The sequence below is a fragment of the Mugil cephalus genome, chromosome 18 (genome assembly GCF_022458985.1).
Source record: "Mugil cephalus isolate CIBA_MC_2020 chromosome 18, CIBA_Mcephalus_1.1, whole genome shotgun sequence".
Lineage (NCBI taxonomy): Eukaryota > Metazoa > Chordata > Actinopteri > Mugiliformes > Mugilidae > Mugil > Mugil cephalus.
The window spans coordinates 22,716,983-22,731,405 of record NC_061787.1 but is presented as its reverse complement, the minus strand read 5'-3'; the positions used below and the strand labels follow the sequence as shown (position 1 = coordinate 22,731,405).

Genomic DNA, 14,423 nt, shown 5'->3' with positions numbered 1-14,423 from the left:
GATGCTTTTGTCAGCGTTCTTTTAATGTCTTCAAAAGCTGACTGCTGCAAGTGTCCCGAGGTCCAGATGTTGTTGCTATTTAGCAGCTCATATAATGGCTGTCCCACCGCTGCAAGGGCTGGGACGAACCTCCCCAGGTAATTCACCATGCCAAGGACTCTTTTTAGCTCCTGCACATTTTCAGGCGGTGGCAGCTGGTGTATGGCCTCCACTTTGTCAAGGTCCAGTCTAACCCCCAACTGGTCAATGAGATGACCCAGGAAATGTAGCTGACTCTGCCTGAGGGAGCATTTTTCCTTGTTGAGTTGTTGTTGTTAGCAACTCAACACGCTGCAGGACCTTCTCGAGTCGGGCATCATGTTTCTCCATCAAGGTCCCATAGATTAGGATGTCATCCATGAAGACTGCCATGCCTTCCAGTCCTTCTAGAGTCTCCAGCATCTTCCACTGGAAGATCTCCAGTGCACTTGTTATGCCTAAAGCAAATCCTATGAAACAGTATCTGCCAAATATCACTGCTCTTTCAAACGTTTTTATTTATCTCATGTGTTGTGCTCTAGCACAACTATGATGTGAATATATTGCTAAGAATACGAAGGATATGATGTCTCACACGGAAGCACCATTTATGTTGGGAATTGCCTCCTACAGACAGTGCCGATCAAGTTTATGCACTATAAATGTCGGGCTCCATTTGACATAGAGGGCGCTATTTACGGTGCACTCAGATGGGTTATTGGCTATCAAATTAGCAAAATATTAATATTGAAATATTAATAATTACAAAAAAAAATATTAAATCCACCTCAGGTCATCAGACAGCCAATTTACTGAAAATCTGTCTCATAAAGGTGGGTGTGCTAACTATTAAAACAGAACCTTGTTTAATAATTAACTTAATAATCACAAACAATATTATCTTATTAATAGTAGCAAAGTTGAAGGATTTAAGAGACATACTAAGCACACATACGGAGAAAAAAGCATTTTATACAACAACTGCCACCACAGTCCCTAGTTGCAGCATTTCAAGCATTTCACTTTTTAGTTTTTTGTATTTCTATCAATCACCCAAAACTTACAGTATTAAATGAAGGCACAGCCACACAAGCATATCATTATTTTATGGAAAAAATATAAATCAAGCATTTCAAAATGCACATACTATAAATCATTTATTGTTAAACAGCACCTCACTGTTTTAGGACCCTTTGCACTGATGATTAAGATGTCGCTACATTTAATTCTATCAAATCCTTTGAAAAAACAGAACCACTTCAACACAATTACTTCAGATTGATTCAGTGTTTCAGAAAGCTTCGGTTTCTCCATCACTATTGGTAGGCACTCGCGTCTCTACCAAGGTCAGTCCAGTGGAGGCCTTTGCCTTGTACAGGCCTCATGGAAGTTGGAGAGCAAGAGAGAGGAGCAGCAGACAGCATGGAGCAGCCCATGAACCCAAGAAATTAGGCCCAATCATGCTCACAATCATGGTCGGGATGTAAACAAAACAAAAAACAAACAAACAAACAAACAAACAAACAAACAAAAACATTTTCTGTAATTATATAATTGGACACATAACCCTTGTTACACTTTCTCCCAAAACCTGTGTCCTAGAGTTGCATAATCCTGAATTTAAAATTGTGACGGAATAACAAGTCAACACATCTGCACAAAAAGTGACAGAAATGAATGGAATTCAAGAGTCTGACTTATTTTCATTGACAAAATCAGCGCGCATGCGTATTTTTACTCACATGCATCCGGCTTTCCGTAGAAAAGCAATAGTCACCCAAATTAAAATGTCATATCTCAAACTGGTAAGTATTCTCGTCTATATATTCACGTTTTGTTGGCGTGTGTACTATACGCCTATTGGACAATGGTTGTTATTTAATAAAACGAATGTTTTGAATATCATAGAATTCTAAGTCGACAAAAAAGGGTTATTTAAACGTTAGCACGTTGCTAGCTTGGACCACGGGCATATTAAGTTTGGGAGACTGCCATTATTGATTAGTTGTTGGCGTTAACAGTTTTACTATGTCCTTTCCGTGGTGTACTTTGTCCGAGTTGGCGCTAATATAATTTAACTGTCACTGCAGACTGTTTTTCTTCATTGGTGTATGTTTTTCCTATTTTCCGCTAGGTGTCGCTGTGTGATGCGGCTCCGGGGTTAACGGGCCTGCTGAGCTGCTCCGTGCTGGCTGCCAGTGAGGGGAAGAAGAAGAGCACACAGCCTGTCATGAGCATTGATGAGGTGGGTTAATGAATAACCAGTCGGAGGGGTCAGGGTCAAAGCTGTTCTCCTTCCATTGAGTTTTCTTCTTTGTTTGTGTGCTCTGAGTTTGTTTACATTTATACGCGCGTCAGTCTCTCCTCTTGGAATCAATAAAGTAATTCTGATTCTTTCCTGTATCAGATTTTGTAAGAGTGGCCTAAAATGTAGGGGGGTTTCAGCCACACTTACAGAAAATAATAATGAAAAAAGGCTGTAATGAGAGACACAAAGTGACTTCAAAGAGAAGAAATTAGATACAAATAAAGTTAAACTAAACTAAACAATCATTAAAAGGCACTTTTTGAACAATTTCCAAAAATAGCATAAAGGAACAGCAAAACAACTAAGCGACCACAGAGAAACATACTGACCACATACTGAATAACAACAATGTGATGCAAACTACTAAAAAACTTACTTACTAAAAAAGTACACAAGGACAAAACAAACACAAAGAGACACAAAATAACCGGACCTTCTACAAAAAGACATATGCTGCCCACAGAGACATAAAATGACTTCAGAGAGACACAACTAACCACAGTATGAAAGAACTATGCAGAGACATAAAAGGACTATAATATGCTCTAGAAATAGACTTTATAGAGTCAGTTTTTATACATCTCATAAGCTCATATCTCAACCTCCAGAAAACTTGAGGTCTTCTCCAGCCCACTTCTTCTGAATGATACCTATCACCTTGTTTCAGCTGCCATCTCTATACACCAAACCCGAATCACAGCCCCGTTACGTGGAGCCAGAGGCAGGGCTGCTGGAGGAGAGTGTTGCATCGTTAAGGAAATGGGCCGAGCCGTATACAGACCAGTTTCAGGTTTGACTCCTTGGGTTGTTTCTGGGCTTTTCATGATTCCAGCCAGCTGCAGTATCTCCACAACAGTTTTTGTGACGCTTGTGGTTGAAGTTAAAAGTTGATGATTTTGTAGGCACACAACTGCTTCCTCAGTTTGTCTACCTCCAGAGAAACTAGTAAACATCCATGTCTTATTATGTTGCACTGCTGCTACTTAGTTTGTAGCATGCAGTTTATTATGACTTTCAGATGCAAAGAGATTTCTGTGAAGGTCTTCACTCATCCAGGTTATGGTAAATCCATAAACAAAGCTGAAGCAAGGGCAACTGTTACATAAGGTTTCTAGAAGATAGTTCATTTATGCAGTTTCAGTGGTTGTAAAAGTGGAGAGGTGGGGTTTTATAAGAAACATCTGTGGGAGTTGCACACCAGAAAAGAGATCCTGATTTTGCAAAGCTTTCATCAGACTCCGTATCACATGCTGTTTATGTGTTGTTGTTTGTGCAATGTTTGTAGTGTGGTGTTGTAGGCATTTCTGCATGTCCTCTGGGTCTGTGTTAGATGTTGCTTTGTATTTTTATTTTAGACTACAGATGGAGATTAGCTTTCTGCTAAATCTGGTGCACACTACTATTCATGTTGTTGACGCTGATTAATGTATGTGCACATTGTCTATGAACCTAATAAAATAAAACACACAAAAAAAGTCAGAGCCGTCTCTTTTTCCTCAGGAGATTAAGTTCGCTTAATATCTGCCGGAAGCTGCTTGACATGTTCTACCAGACATTTGTCACCAGTTCTACATTATGGTGTGCAGGTGAGGCAGCACTAAGAAGTAGGGCATCTTGCAGCTGGACAAAGTGATAAGGCGGGCTCTGTGGTAGGGGCAGAGCTGGAGTTGCTGACATCGGTGGCGGAAGCAGTAACCTTGAACAAAATCTGGTCCATCATGAACAATGTCCACCACCCACTACATGACATCACAGTCAGGCAGAGAAGCTCGTTCAGTGACAGTCTGTGTTTGTCTATCAGTTTAGTCTGGTATTAGCTTGGCTGTAACTGTTTCATTTTGTTTATGTGTTCATTTTTTTAATCAACCAAAATCAATAACACTTGATTCTTTTGCAGGAAATGAGCCAGACTGCAATGGGCAAATTTGAGGTGAGTGAACTGACCTGTAAAAATAATATGACTGTAAGCCTACAGCTGCAGCTTGTCGACTCTGTACTTTTCACTTTCAGTCACCACATACCTTTAAAATGCATCTCCACATGCACAACCAGACAACAACTGACCCATCATTGGGTCAGTATAATACACTGCCTGGCCAAAGAAAACTCTCTGTTTCTACACGGCTGGCCTTCGGCAGATGGGTCCCTCCATATAGAATGGCTTCTGCTCAAGGTTTCTTCCTGTTAAAAAGGATTTTTTTCTTGAGGCTGCTCCGGAGGTTTCAGGCCGTTCTTTGTAAAGCGTCTTGAGACAATTGGTATTTTTATTGATGCTATATAAATAAAATTGAATTGAATTGAATTGCAGCACACATTCACTCTGGCTTTGTTTAAATAAGCCAGATAAGTAAGATTTATTTCCATCCAGTGTTGCATTCATTTTTCTCCAAGATCTTGTATGATGATCTTGATGGTAGAATCTGACCACTGCTTCTTCTCCATCCCAAAGATTCTCATTGCCATTAGGGTCTGGACTCTTGTGATGTCTCATGCTTCCTGAACCACTCTTACATTTTGATCCCAATGAATCTTGATATTGTAATCTTGGACTATGCCTGTGCCATCAGGGATGAAAAAATCCACTGAGGGAATAAACAGGTCACACAGTGTGTGTGTGTGTGTGTGTGTGTGTGTGTGTGTGTGTGTGTGTGTGTGTGTGTGTTCACACCTGCAAATGAATATATAGATGAAGAACTGCTTTGACGTAGAAACACATGGATATTAGGCCAGCGGAAGATATTGGGCATAGATTGTAAGATGAATGCACACATGTATAGTGGACAGCATATCTATAACTGTAGCTCTTGTGGGGTGCATTGATCAGTACATATCAAAAGTGCTCCATGGACAGAAAAGACCCAGATGGACTGTCAAGGATCACTGAGAAGACTGACTTTGTGTGGTCTGATCCAACAGATAAGCTACTGTATCTCCAACTGCTGAAAAGCTTTATGCTAGTTCTGATAAAAAGTAGGCAGATGAATGAATGATAAATGAATGTAACCTGCCCTTCTGACTGTCTCTGTCTCTTTCTGACGATCTTTGGACGACAGCAAGTGCACAGGACTTTGGAGCCCACCATCAACACATCAATAACAGCAGTCACAGGTGAGAAAACAAGCTGTCAGTAGGGTCATGAGGGTTGTTATTGGTCTGATCAGAACATTTATAAAATATAGTCCAATCAAGTTTCAGAATTCACCGTCCACACTTCTTCTGTCCTTCAGATGCGTACCAGTTCCTCAGTGACCCTCCTCCTGATCTGTACCCCAGTGTGGTTGTGGTGGGCTTCTCTGGCTTCCTGGGGCTTTATTTGGCAAAAGGTAACCTGCTAGCTCTACATTCCCTTCCAGAGGCTGATCAGACAGCCCAATAGCAAGTCAGGGCGTATTATTTTGCAGAGTAACTCCAAGTTTTTTCCAAATAAGGATAAAATTCTCGTCTCGTCTCATCTGTCTGTCTCTCTCTCTCTCTTGTTTGCATTTGATTGGTCCCGAATTTATTCTGCAGCAAGACCCCAAACATACAGCCAAGGTTATTAAGAACTATCTTCAGCGTAAAGAAGAACAAGAAGTCCTGGAAATGATGGCATGGCCCCCACAGAGCCCTGATCTCAACATCAGGGAGTGTGTGGGATTACATGAAGAAACAGAATGATTTGAGGAAGCCTACATCCACAGATCATTTGTGTTTAGTTATATGTGTGTGTATATATATACATGCATATGATCTGATCATTTTTTAAATGCCTGGAGATTGCCCCCAGTACTGATGTACCAATACCAATCAGGACATCCCTTCTTTTGTTTTAGATCTATTAATGTATTAACGTTAATAGAATATTTTCTCGTTGCACCATCGCATCGCAGCTATTTGTTTAAACATTTACATACAATGTTGTTTTTTCTCTTATCGAGTCAAGTAAATGACTTGATAAGTAGTCACCAGTAAACGGTCCTGCTGAAGAGCTGCTGTCTGCCACAGAGATTAGATATTTGGTCAGCCAATAAAATGTGACGCGCAGAAGTAAAGGTCATTTCAGTTCTTAGATCTGACACACTTTGAACTCTTTTACCTATTCAGCTAGTACCACCTGTGTGAACTTTCTAGACACTTGTATTTCAGTTACTGATGGTAACATTGTCTCTTCTTTATACAGGAAAGACACAGAGAAAAATAGTTTACTTCATGCCACAAGTGCCCACCCTACATCTCTGAAATGAGGTCTGCCCTTCAGTCAGTTCACCAGACTGCACCGGATTTGCTCCAGCAAAAATGACTTTGAGGCCCAATCCAGAATCCTATACAGAAATTTTAGCTCTAGAGGACATCCCACCAGCTGGCTTGATAGAGCACTAGACAAAGTACGTGCATCTGATACACAACCACCCAATTTGACCTCTAAAGAAAATTAGAACGGCTCTATTCTAAAATTGATATACAGTCCTTTGAGCAGTGACATCAGAAACATTGTTAATTTTCATTGGCATATAATTAAAAGTGATGATCAGCTGAATGGTCTCTTTCAGGATTTACCTCTCTGTGTCTTTTCTAGAAACGCTAATCTCAGAGATAGGCTGGTCCATGCTGACACTGTGGACTTCTAAACTGGGTAGCCTTGAGAATAGCCAGACAGCTGAAACGTCTGCTCTTGCTCCCAAAATTAAATGAGAAACTCCTTTCCGAAGACTTTGTTTAAGTCATTTCTTTCAGTGTGCAAACTCCTCCTCTCTCACACTTTGAACTGAAATCCATTTCTGTGTGTTTCAGGTTCCAGACTGAAGCGTCTGGTATTTCCACTCGGACTCATGGCCCTGAGTGCCTCCATGTTTTACCCTCAACAGGCCACTACCTTGTTAAAGGTATGTGTTTATGCACTACAATCCAGGATGTACTGAATGTGGTTATGGTGTATTATAGGAACAAAACAGCTGCTGCCATCGGTGACATATTTTGTAGATGAATACAATTAAAGTATTGTAAACACATTAGCCAGGTTTACATAGAGACTTTTTTCTCATGCCAATTGAGGTGTTTATATGGAGCGTTTTCATTCGGTTTAGGGCTTTTAAACTGATTGTAATCAGAATATTTGGCTCCATGTAAACCCAGCTATTGAGTAACTAAAAGAGAAAAGATTGTCTTGATTAGGTTCTATCAGTTATCCTCATTTAAACTGCAATGAACAGAAAGAGTAGACTGATCTGGTGAGTCTCACTGTGTTGTCTTTATATGTTGTTCTAGACTGACCACATAATTTTGAGGATTTTGTTAAAAAACCCAAAATCAAGTTTTTACAATTTTAGGGAATTTGTACTTGGTTTTGGAAAAAGATTTGTCGAGATTTGATTGAGATTGGAGCCCAAATCGTGAAAAGAGTAACCACACAAAGAAGAGTATATTTTGGCCATTTGTCCCCATTCAGCTCAAACACAGCTCAAAATCAGGATCATTTCATTCAGGTTAACCACTTGATGTATTGATATGATGTAATTGTGGCATCAGCTTTCAGCTTTATTGTAGCCCATGTAACATTATGGAATTAAGAGGATGAAATGATGTTTTTTATCTGCTCCCATGTTGTTTTTACTCCAGAGGGGTTACATCTGGCGAATGAGACTAATTGTCATATACGCGATTCATCTATGTAGCGCAGTGATTGGGATTCATGGCTTACATTATGTGAACTAATTGAGCCATTGATGTGTAATTTACGCCATGCCATTTGGCGTCACAGTGTTTGACTTTTCAAGATTTTGAGTTTGTTTTACTTTTTCCTCTTTTTTGAGGAGAATCAGTCTTTCCTCCTCATAGGAGACGTATGCTGTCTTTTTTGCTGGAGGATCAGCGCTCATGATTGTGATTGGTCTGCTGCCTTGGAACCGTGCGCGTTGAGCTCGCTTCGTTATACAGGCCTCCGATTCTGGGCTAGTTTTAGTGTTTAGTTTGGACATGTTTAGGATCTGTTTTTGGACATTTTTAACTTTTTTCACAGTGGCTGTTTCAGATTTGTCTTGGATGTATTTTTGGACTAGTCTTAGTCCTTGTTAACTTGTTTCACATCTCGATCTAGTCTTTGTTTTGGACTTGTTTTAGACTAGTTCTTGGACTATTTTTCATCTGTCTTAGACTTGCTTACACATGTGTTTTGGACTTTTTTCCAAGCTGTATTTACACTAGTTTTATTCTGTCTTACACTTCCTTCAGTAACTGCGTTGAAGGATAGCTGTAAAGGAAGTCTTATTATATTTGTCCTCCATCACCCAATGTACTTGGAATTGAGAGCAAATCATCACGGCCAATATTATCAGGAGCAAGTAAAACCTGTTCAATGGTGTTCATACTGTTCTTCCTATCTGTATATTACTGCAAGTTATCTCATTTAACAATGGGTTACACAGGTGCTTTTACGTCAAAATAAAGTTTATTGACGTTTAACACATAATGTTACACCGGACAAAAACACCTCAATAAACTATTTTCCAGAGCTTAAAAAGTCTGATGTCAAAGGAAAGGTTCAAAGGATGAAGATAAAACTGTTAAAATTAGTTTTCATTATTTAATATTTGTCTTTGAACTGTCATGTAGTCAGGAAACAGCTGCCAGCACCTGTTTTAATTTTAACTGGAAGGCTGGTCATAGAGTATTTTTACTAGAAGCCTCTCAGGAATATCACACCCTGGCCTCTCAATCTGTATCTGCTCAGATCTGATGGCTTTGATGAAAACTCTGGTTATCTATGCTTTTGTATGTTTGATCTGTGACTCATTTCCTTTTGGGAAAGGGTTGTTCTTCCACACAGGAAGACCAGACTGTGATTTTTTTTTTTTTTTTTTTCTAATTTCCACTCATGTCTGGTTCATTTCTTGCCTGCATTTGTCTAACACCACAGGGTGTCAACATTATATGAGATTGATGCAGTTATATTCTTGCAGCTGAATGGTTTATTGTTTCAGTGTATGTGTGTGACCATCACCAGCCCTCCCTGGGAGCTAGTTTGTTGATCTTTACTGAGTGGAATAACTTTGTAGCAGGGAGGGCAACGCTACACCTCAGTGAATATAGGGGGAAAACAAAGGACAGAGAAGATGTGGCAGGTTGGACAGAGGAAGGGAGGGATGTGGTGCTGGTAGGAACTGGTGGAGTGTAGGATCCTGTGCTTTCCAAGCGACCTCACTCAGGATTGAGGGGGTCCAGGCAGTTTCTGGAGAGATGGGAGAGTCCAGGAGGGAGAGTAAGGGTGTCCCAATAGAGGAGCCAAGTCAAATATAGGGCACTTAGTCATAGAGTGAAAGAACAGTCCAGCCCTTATTAGTCAGGACTCATCAATTCTTCTTGATGTGACCTAGCACTCTTTGGAAATATTTTTCAAATGCTAAAATGCTGTTTTTGTACTGAAGCATATGTGTGCTTTAAAATTAAGATCAGAGTCAGATGCCATGCCTAGGTTTCTTGCCTCTTGACCTGGGTTTAGTCCAAGTGTACTTACACTGGCCACTTTATTAGGTACATCTGTTGTTAGCACAAATAGCTAATCAGCCAATGGCTGCATTTCAATGCATTTATTCATGTAGAGGTGATCAAGACAACTTGCTGAAGTTCAAACCAAGCATCAGAATGAGGAACAAAGAGGATTTAAGTGACATTGTATGTGGTATGGTTGTTGGTACAGGATGGGCTGGTCTGAGTATTTCAGAAACTGATCATCTACTGGGATTTTAACGCACATCCATCTATAGGTTTACAGAGAACGGTCCAAAAAAGAGAATGTATCCAGTGAGCAGCAGTTGTGTGGATGAAAACACCTTGTTGATGTGAGAGGTCAGACGAGAATGTGCAGACTGGTTGGAGATGATAGAAAGGCAACAGTAGCTCAAATAACCACTGGTTACAACCAGGGAATGCAGAATACCATCTCTGAACACACAACACGTCCAACCTTGAAGAAGATGGGCTACAGCAGCAGAAGACCACACCGGGTGCCACTCCTGTCAGCTAAGAACAGGAAACTGAGACTACAGTTCACACAGGATCACCAGAATTGCACAATAGCAGATTAGAAAAATGTTTCCTGGTCTGATGAGTCTGGATTTCAGTTGTGATGTTCAGATGGCAGGGTCAGAATTTGACGTAAACAACATGAAAGCATGGATCCATCCTGCCTTGTATCAATGATTCAGGCTGGTGGTGGTATCCTCTTTCTTATTTACACATGTGAACTTCAAGTGACACATTCACAAAAACACTTAACATTGATACACTGATTGGCCAAAACATTATGAGTACGGACATTTGAAAGGAATAACTCTGATTCTCAAGCTGTTCAGTTTAATCTTAGCCTTCTGCTTTATAATGACATTTCTTGTATTTCCTCAAGTTGAGTCGAGACTCGGCATACATGTGGACTGAACAGGGTCGTGTTGCCATGGAGAGTCTTTGGAAAGATCCACAGTTTGGCAGAAAGAAGGTGAGTTATCTGGTTCTCCCAACAGTTTTGTGTGTTAGCTGTTCTTTTCTAACTTTTGTGTCTGTTATTTAAAAAGTTTGAGAAGAAAGAGCGAACAGAGAGCAACAACAAAACCAGCTGAGGAAGACGCACAACTCTTCGTCCATGAACACATGTATGACATGAGTGCTTGGTATATTTCATACACAAACTCCTACAGCTACAAGTGTGGACGTAGACGCTCTTCCAAGAAGCATATTTATTTAATTCTTATAATTTTTACCTTGCAGATCTTTCCATGCCGGACTTTATTCCAGATAATCAGAGAGCTCATTTATTCTTTCTTGGACGCTCAACATTCCTACTTCCTCCTTCAATGTACTAGGCAGTTACAAGTTCAGTACCCGTGATTTCTGCCGCCTCAACCATAAGAAACTTAGAAATACAACAAAGAAAATCAACATTCAAATGAATCTAAACTAATTAATAAATCATGTTTTGTTAATGCTTATAAAAAATTGCTCATTCTCGTTGTCTTACTTACTCCATGTTATTTTCCCTTCAACTGTTAGTTGTCCATGTGTAATAATGAACTCTATATAATGTGTCATTAAATTTGGTATTTAACACTAATTTGTTTTGAGGCATTAGTACTTCACAGTCATACTTTTGTTATATCTGGATACACTTCTGACTACAAGACACATCAGATACTCCAAATGTTACTTTAAAGATAACATTCACCAAAACATGAGAGTTAAAAACAAGGGAAACAAAAGCATGTCCAAAAGAAATATCAACAGGAAAAGTGATATTTAGTAAATATTTTGTTTCAATCTTTAGTTTTTCATATTGTCTTCTGCACTGTTGGATGTCTGCATTGTAATTGTCATCTGCTATTAAATTAAAAATAAACAATTGTTTTACATCTGTCTGTGATGCATTTAAGCTCTTAATATTCTAAATATACTAAATACCTTAAATCTTTTAACCATCCCATGAGCCTAAAGACCATCAATATTAAAGCCTTTGTCACTTGTGAAACTACTTTACATGCATACATACAGTCCCCCAAAAGTATTGGAACCGCAAGGCAAATTCCCTTGTTTTTGTTGTTCACTGAGGCCATTTGGGTTTAAGATCAAAAGATGACTGTAGATTGCTAGAGAGGTCGACGGTGCACAGTATGGCGCAGAGCCGAGCGGCCACTTAGCGAAACACATGGGCCAATCGGAGTGGATGTACTTGTGATGATGCAATGCCGCAGCCAATCAGAGTGGCGTTTACTGTTTCTCTCACAAATACACATTTATTATTTTGTTGTATTAACATTATTTTATCAAAGAAATATGAAAATGAAAACAAATAAAAAGATTACTTTTATTTAAAAATAATGTTTAATCCCATATAATGTTGTAAGAACAATACTGGTATTTTACATTTATTTTGCACATATATAGCCTATACTACTAATAATAATATTAATAATTATTATAATAATAATGATAATAATACATCACGTCAATTCCCAGCACCAGTCTAAGACGTCCAAAAAAAATGACATAGCCCATCATTGCATTGCATTGACTTCCCAATACGTACATGATTACGCAATATAGACATGATCTGGACGTCCATCAGACGTCTAATGTTTAGTGGGAAGACTGTGTCCCCTGCCGTCACCTCTCTCTCTCGCTCAGTTTCTCCAGAGTGCACGGCAGCTCTCCAGCAGTGGAGAAATCCGGGCGATTTTCTTTCACCCTCGGTGGCGTCAAGAGTCATGACAACGGACGCGTCCATGACAGGTTGCAGTAGAGCAGGCTCAGGTGCATATAAACTATCTCGAGTTGATGGCAGTGTTTCTGGCCTCAAAACATTTTCTCACTCATCTGAGAGGGCAGCATGTGCTGGTGAAATCCGACAACTCCACGGTGCTGGCATACGTGAACCGTCAGGGAGGCACGCGCTCGCAACGGCTTCACAAGCTGTCATGGAAAATAATTCTGTGTAGCTTCTCGAGTCGCTGCGGGCAACGCACGTAGCGGGAGTGCTGAACAGGGGCGCGGCTCTCATGTCAAGAGGAAACCCTCTGTTCGGGGAATGGAAACTCCATCCCCAGGTGGTGAGCCAGCTGTGGCAGAGATACTGCCGGGCTGTTGTATCTGTTCGCCAGCGCAGTGTCAGCTGAATTTCTCATTAACAGAGGAGGATGCGCCATTAGGTGTGGATGCGCTGGCGCACCCATGGCCAAATTTCCTGCTGTACGCATTTCCTCCTCTCAGTCTGATCTCCCCCACTCTCACCAGAATGAGAGGTCAGGGCCTGTCACTGATTTTGATAGCCCCACGGTGGCCATCCCAACCCTAGATAGTGGAGATAGTTCAGTTACTATCAGGCCAACCTTGGCCCCTGCCGCTGCACAGGGACCTCTTGTCTCAGGCCAGTGGGGAGATTTACCACCCCCATCCAGAGCAGGTGGCTCTCTGGGCCTGGCCCGTGAGAGGTTAAATTTGGGCGCTGTTGGATCAGAACGTGATCGACACTATTCAGTGTGCGAGGGCTTCATCCACTCGCTCATTATACACCGAGTGGATGACGTATTGTTTCTTTTCAGTGCTCAGTGAGAGATGTTCTCTGTTTTCTCCAAGACCTGCTGGAAAAGGGTAAAGCCTTTTCCACAATCAAGGCGTATCTGGTCGCTATTTCAGCATGCCACATAGGCTTGAGGGAAGCCGGCAGGCCAGCATCCGTTGGTATGCTGCTTTATGAATGGAGTGCACCAGAAACTGCCAATTTCAAGGCCTATGGTGCTATTAGGTACTTAGCAGTTGTGTTAGACTCTCTCTCACAACACCCATTTGAACCTTTGGAGGTGGTGAGTCCGAAGTTTTTGTCACTCAAGAGTGCTCTCCTCCTCGCTTTGACTACGGCGAAGCAGGTGAGTAATTTACAGGCACTGTCAACCCGCCCGGCTTGCTTGCAGTTTGCGCCAGGCTTGTCTAAGGTGTGTTTACTGCCCAACCCAGCGTTCATTCCTAAGGTGGTGGAATCTGCTTACAGATGCCCCACAGTGGAATTGAAGGCTTTTCATCCTCTGCCGTTTGGGTCAACAGAGGAGAGAAGATTGAACACTCTTTGCCCTGTGCGTGTGTTACGTGTGTATGTAAACAGGACAGCCAGCTTCTGGGAACTGATCAGTTGTTTGTGTCTTGGGCCACGCCAGTCTAGACAGAGACTGTCACATTGGATTGTGGACCGGCCTGCAGCCCCCTGCAGGTTTGAGAGCACACTCCACCAGGAGCGCTGATCTCATCCCAGTTTTGGTCAGGAGCCAGATGACTTCGGGAGATTATGCATTGTGGGAGTGGTCTATATCTCCAAGCAAATACCAAGCAAAGTTAGAAAAAGAACGTTGGGTTACTTAACGTAATCCAACGTTAAGTAACCCAAAAAAGAGATCAGCATAGTCACAATACCAGGCAGGCTGATGGGGGTTCTTTAATAAAACCAAGGCCCAGAACAGATGCAATCCGTAGGTGTGTAATATACAGGGCTCTCAACGTGTGGAATAGGTTGCCAACTATGATTATTAGCAGAATAAGGCAAGTTTTAAAAAACTTTTTAAGAAACACTTTAATCTTATGGCTTAAT

At 41.0% G+C, this 14,423-nt stretch overlaps 1 protein-coding gene across 1 annotated transcript; it reads left to right on the top strand.

Moving 5' to 3' along the window:
• Positions 1–1,724: 1,724 nt before the first annotated feature.
• Positions 1,725–11,706, top strand: apoob (apolipoprotein O, b). The gene is made up of 10 exons (XM_047567685.1): positions 1,725–1,823; positions 2,153–2,263; positions 2,994–3,116; positions 4,224–4,256; positions 5,380–5,434; positions 5,554–5,649; positions 7,097–7,188; positions 10,704–10,793; positions 10,870–10,947; positions 11,063–11,706. Exons 1-9 carry the CDS (start codon positions 1,743–1,745, stop codon positions 10,912–10,914), a joined length of 726 nt encoding a protein of 241 aa, XP_047423641.1. The 5' UTR covers positions 1,725–1,742; the 3' UTR covers positions 10,915–10,947; positions 11,063–11,706.
• The last annotated feature ends 2,717 nt before the right edge of the window (positions 11,707–14,423 follow it).

What these genes read in the sequence shown, in the direction of transcription:
- apoob (XM_047567685.1), top strand. Translation starts at nt 1,743, where the DNA reads ATGCGTATTTTTACTCACATGCATCCGGCTTTCCGTAGAAAAGCAATA. An exon ending in CGTATACAGACCAGTTTCAG is followed by an intron (nt 3,117 to 4,223) that starts GTTTGACTCCTT and finishes ATTCTTTTGCAG; the next exon opens with GAAATGAGCCAGACTGCAAT. An exon ending in CACAGTTTGGCAGAAAGAAG is followed by an intron (nt 10,794 to 10,869) that starts GTGAGTTATCTG and finishes TTATTTAAAAAG; the next exon opens with TTTGAGAAGAAAGAGCGAAC.